Source organism: Zea mays, chromosome 5 (genome assembly GCF_902167145.1).
Source record: "Zea mays cultivar B73 chromosome 5, Zm-B73-REFERENCE-NAM-5.0, whole genome shotgun sequence".
Taxonomy (NCBI): domain Eukaryota; kingdom Viridiplantae; phylum Streptophyta; class Magnoliopsida; order Poales; family Poaceae; genus Zea; species Zea mays.
In genome coordinates, this window is record NC_050100.1 from 31,697,447 (window position 1) to 31,703,003 (window position 5,557).

Sequence of the window (5,557 nt, forward strand, 5' to 3'; positions counted from 1 at the left end):
TAAGCCCCAGAAGACGGCGAACTCCGCTCCGCCCGACCCAGGGCTCGGACTCGGGCTAAGCCCCAGAAGACGGCGAACTCCGCTCCGCCCGACCCAGGGCTCGGACTCGGGCTAAGCCCCGGAAGACGGCGAACTCCGCTCCGCCCGACCCAGGGCTCGGACTCGGGCTAAGCCCCGGAAGACGGCGAACTCCACTCCGCCCGACCCAGGGCTCGGACTCGGGCTAAGCCCCGGAAGACGGCGAACTCCGCTCCGCCCGACCCAGGGCTCGGACTCGGGCTAAGCCCCAGAAGACGACGAACTCCGCTTCGCCCGACCCAGGGCTCGGACTCGGGCTCAGCCCCAGAAGACGACGAACTCCGCTTCGCCCAACCCAGGGCTCGGACTCGGGCTAAGCCCCAGAAGACGGCGAACTCCGCTCCGCCCGACCCAGGGCTCGGACTCGGGCTAAGCCCCAGAAGACGGCGAACTCCGCTCCGCCCGACCCAGGGCTCGGACTCGGGCTAAGCCCCGGAAGACGGCGAACTCCGCTCCGCCCGACCCAGGGCTCGGACTCGGGCTAAGCCCCGGAAGACGGCGAACTCCACTCCGCCCGACCCAGGGCTCGGACTCGGGCTAAGCCCCGGAAGACGGCGAACTCCGCTCCGCCCGACCCAGGGCTCGGACTCGGGCTCAGCCCCAGAAGACGACGAACTCCTCTTCGCCCGACCCCAGGGCTCGGACTCCGCCCTGGCCTCTGCCGAACGACCTCCGCCTCGCCTGACCCAGGAGCTCGGGCTCGGCCCCGGCCATGGAAGACAGACTCGACCTCGGCTTCGGAGGAGCCTCCACGTCGCCCGACCTAGGGCACAGGCCCGCCACGTCAACAGGAAGCGCCATCATCACCCTACCCCGAGTCGACTCGGGCCGCAGAGAACAAGACCGGTGTCCCATCTGGCTAGCTCCGCCAGATAGGCAATGATGGCGCCCTGCAAGCCCTGTGACGACGGCGGCTCTCAGCTCTCTTACGGAAGCAGGGGGACGTCAGCAAGGACTCAACCACTCCGACAGCTGTCCCTCCGCCAGGCTCCGTTGCTCCTCCGACAGCCACGACATCACACCAGCAGGGTGCCAAGGTCTCTCCGGCTGCCACATTGGCATGTACTTAGGGCGCTAGCTCTCCCCCGCTAGACACGTAGCACTCTGCTACACCCCATTGTACACCTGGATCCTCTCCTTACGCCTATAAAAGGAAGGACCAGGGCCCTCTTAGAGAAGGTTGGCCGCGCGGGGACGAGGACGGGACAGGCGCTCTCTTGGGGCCGCTCGCTTCCCTCACCCGCGTGGACGCTTGTAACCCCCTACTGCAAGCGCACCCGACCTGGGCGCGGGACGAACACGAAGGCCGCGGGATTTCCACCTCTCTCACGCCCGTCTCCGGCCACCTCGCTTCCCCCCTTCGCGCTCGCCCACGCGCTCGACCCATCTAGGCTGGGGCACGCGGCACACTCACTCGTCGGCTTAGGGACCCCCGGTCTCGAAACGCCGACAAAACTACACTTCGTAAACAGTGCACAACGTTACACGCTATTGTTGTAAATGGCCTTAAAGAGTTCTTCTGCTCGCGATCGTGTTCGAGAATAAATAAAACATCACGCAGTTGGATGGCACATGCGTAAGCTGAACACAGGACAGAAGCCCTCAGAATCAGTTTATAATAATATACAGAAACCCATTTCTATTCCAAGCTTCAAATATATAGCTCCACACAATAAAGCATCATCCTGTACAGTGAGTCTATGGCTGCAACAGCTAGCTAGTAATAGTCACCGGCAATTAGTATAGTCATATAAGCACTGCTGCACGAGCTACAACTACAAGCGGTGGTGGGCGCAGGAGGCAGTGCCGTCGTCGAAGTTCTGGTAGTAGCTATGCAGGTCATACCCGAACCTCACCGCGGTTCGCCTCGGCCGCGCCGCGCGTCTTCTCCAAGAGCGCCTCAACCTCGACAGCAGTCGCTTCACCGCCGCAGCTGGCCGGCGGCCGCCGCTCCTGGCGTGGACGAGCCGCCCGCCCAAGCCGCTGCCCCCGGTGTACGGGCCTAGCAGAGACGCCGCCGCCATGATCGTTCACTCGGTCGGTTCTCACAAGTCACGGACGCTCTTTGCCGCTAACCAATTAGCTAGCTAGACGCTGTCTGCTTCGAGCTGGAGTACGTACGTATCTGTGAATCTGTGTGCTGCAGCTGTAGCTTCTGAAGATACTGTGCAAAACGAAGCCTCCCATGCCGCAGCTTTATAAGCTCGGATGCTGGGAGCATTCCGACACGCGTCGATCGAAGACGCTACTCGGACCCACCAGCAGCACGCACTCACATACATGGTGACGAGGCAATCCACTACGGCGATCGTTCGAAACGTCCAGGCAGCTTCATTTCATGCATGCTTTTGTAAGCCGCCGTGGTGCTCGTGCAGTCGAAAGAATCAAAGAAAGACAACCGTCGACCACCAACAATGGAAGCATGTGCACTTGCTTTAGTGACGACCTCCATCGCCAGCTAGACTGCTAGCTAGAAGGATGAGAGAGGTCGGCCATGGCAACTGGCGACACGGCGGCACCTGAGCTGCTTCCTGCCCGTCCTGTGCCACTGCCGATAAGGTCGGCGGCTTCCTGCCTGCCCTTCCTGCCGCTGGATCATGCCACGTGCACAATGTGTTTCAGTTGCCTGTGGCGTGGGCGTGGCCGACCTAATCGACATGCATGCGGCCGAGGTTGGCGGGAACTCTCGGCACCCCGTCAGATCGAGACTAGGAATAGCTAGAGTGTATTGCTGACGCTGAATCATAATAATAACAACTGGTTATATTAATAACCTAGAGTATTATTGGAAAGAGCACTCCAAGCCACTCACCAAATTGGATAATATAATAATAATAATAACTGGTTATTACTATGTATTTTTGGATAGCCTTATCCTTGTACCGAAGATGACTAAAGCTTAGGACGTGGACATTTCTTTTACAGCTGGAATATGCAAGTATGCTCTTCGATCTGATATCTCCAAAAAGGAAGAGAAAAGATGTCGTCGAGCTGAGTTATCATCAATGAATTTCCACATCCTAAGGAAAGGGAAATGGAACACACTAGTAGTGTTACGCTAGAGTGAAAATCTACAGAAAAGGCGGAGAGCCTTTTTTTAGGGAATTGCGAAGCTTCTATTTTGGAAATATCACAAAAATGTATGGTCAGCGAATGGCGGTCGTGGAATGGCAGTGTATCACTACCGAAATATTGATCTTTACCAAGTGCTCGGTATTTTACCGAGTATTTTTTCTCAGGCACTCGGCAAATAAGTCTTTGTCGAGTGCCGTATACGACAAAGTTCTGCTCTCGGTAACGACCACGTTTACCGAGAGCAGTAGTCTCGACACACGAAAACACTTGACGAGGTCGACGCTTGGTAAAGGGCCATCGTCAGCCATCTACAGCTGACGACCGTTATCTTTGCCGAGTGCCGACACTCGACAGGCCATTCTGTGCCGAGTGTCGTAAGATGGCACTCGACAAAGTATATTTTTCTTTTTTTTCTTTTTTCAACAAACCTTTTGTGGTATGTTCCTACACTATGTAGACTTACATGTTCCATTTTGGCATAATTATAAAAGTGTTTGCTGGAACTATTAGATTTTGTTCTTTTAATTGAATTTACTCGGATAATTCAGATTTGAACTACAAGTCACTCGAAAAATAGAAAACCGTGAATGCAAAAAATGATATCCATGTTAGATAACACAATTTACGACTGATTTCAGGAGCAGACTGGAATTTTCGAGCACTATCCTCACTAAACATGACCGTGAACTTGCCATCAAGTTATTTAAAAATTATATAAAACACAAACAAAGTCAGAAAATCATGAAACTTGTCCACATGTCATGATATCATATGTAGAGGCTGTGATAAAAATTTGAGAATGTTTCAAGAAAGTTGTGACGTACTATATGTAGAAACCTAGCCGGTCTACATTAAAACTCTATGATTTTATGTGTAGGCCACTTAGGTTTCTACACATAGTGCGTCACAACTTTCTCGAAATATTCTCAATTTTTTATCACTGCCTCTACATATGATATCATGACATGTGGACAAGTTTCATGATTTTCTGACTTTGTTTGTGTTTTATACAATTCTTAAACAACTTGATGGCAAGTTCACGGTCTTGTTTAGTGAGGATGGTGCACGAAAATTCCAGTCTGCTCCTAAAATCAGTCGTAACTTGTATTATCTAACATGGATATCATTTTTGCATTCACGGTTTCCATTTTTCGAGTGACTTGCAATCCAAATCTAAATTATCCGAGTAAATTCAATTAAAAGAACAAAATCTAATAGTTATAGCAAACACTTTTATAATTGTGCCAAAATTGAACATGTAAGCCTACATAGTGTAGGAACATACCACAAAAGGTTTGGTTGGCAAAAGAAAAAAATGAAAATATACTTTACAAAGTGCCCAAGATAGGCACTCGGCAAAGTATTATTTGTCGAGTGCCCATCTTGAGCACTCGGCAAAGTATATACTTTGTCGAGTGTCAGGCGACCGGCACTCGGTGAAGTGATCTCTTTGCCGAGTGCCAACGCCCGACACTCGGCAAAGTGCATTTTTAGATTAAAAAAAACCTTTGTTGAGTGTCAGATCGCTTACGCTCGGCAAAGTGTATTTTTAAATTAAAAAAATCTTTGCCGAGTGCCAGATCGCGGGCACTCAGCAAAGAACATATACTAAGCCAGAGTCTGGGCCCATGACTCCATTATTTGTTGTCGCGCCACCGTTAGCCCCGCCGCGCCGCTCGTCGTGCCTCTCGCTCCACCGCCCGCGCTCGCCCCGTTGCCCGCGCTAGTGCCGTTCGCCGCACCGCCCGCTCGAGGTCACCCGCGCGCCGCCGCCTCTGCCCGACCGCACCTGCTTCGTCCATCCCCGCGTGCTGGTTGGTTATGGCCATCCCCGTCTATCAGACCCCCGCTTCGGTTAACACACCGCCACCAGCAAAGGTAAAGACTTTACGCAACCGCTAAGTGTCGATTCATTAATCATTTCAATTATGCTTACAATGTAGTTATGATTGCCTAAGTGTCGATTCATAAGCCACACTAGTTGTAGTTATGATTGGCTAAGTGTCGAGGCCTTGATGTCTATGTGTGTATCAGCCATCGTGCTGGTACTTTTGTTTGCAGGTTTTTGGAAAGCTCCCCGTGTGGGGAGGTGCTGCCATTTTTTTAACGGACTTGTGTTAATCTTTAGAGTATAATCGGTTATATATGTTAGAGTATGGAGGACCGTGAGTGGATGTACACGGGTCATGTAGGAAGGAATGATGTCACCCTCGAATGGATTAGAAAGACCGATGCTTTCGTGGAACAGGCATTTGACGAAGCTGCTAAAGGAGCAAGTCTAGTCCCATGCTTGTGCAGCAAATGTGCCAACCGGAAAAGAAAATCAAAGAAGGCCATGGTAGAACATATTTGGAAGAATGGATTTACACCGGACTATACTCGATGGATCTTCCATGGTGAAGCG

General features: G+C 52.0%; 1 protein-coding gene across 1 annotated transcript; it reads right to left on the reverse strand.

Annotated features, from left to right (window-relative positions):
- Nucleotides 1-1,694: 1,694 nt before the first annotated feature.
- LOC103626183 (uncharacterized) lies at nt 1,695-2,204 on the reverse strand. The gene has a single exon (XM_008646576.3). The coding sequence runs from the start codon at nt 2,100-2,102 to the stop codon at nt 1,854-1,856; it is 249 nt and encodes an 82-aa protein (XP_008644798.1). The 5' UTR covers nt 2,103-2,204; the 3' UTR covers nt 1,695-1,853.
- Between the last annotated feature and the right edge of the window lie 3,353 nt (nt 2,205-5,557).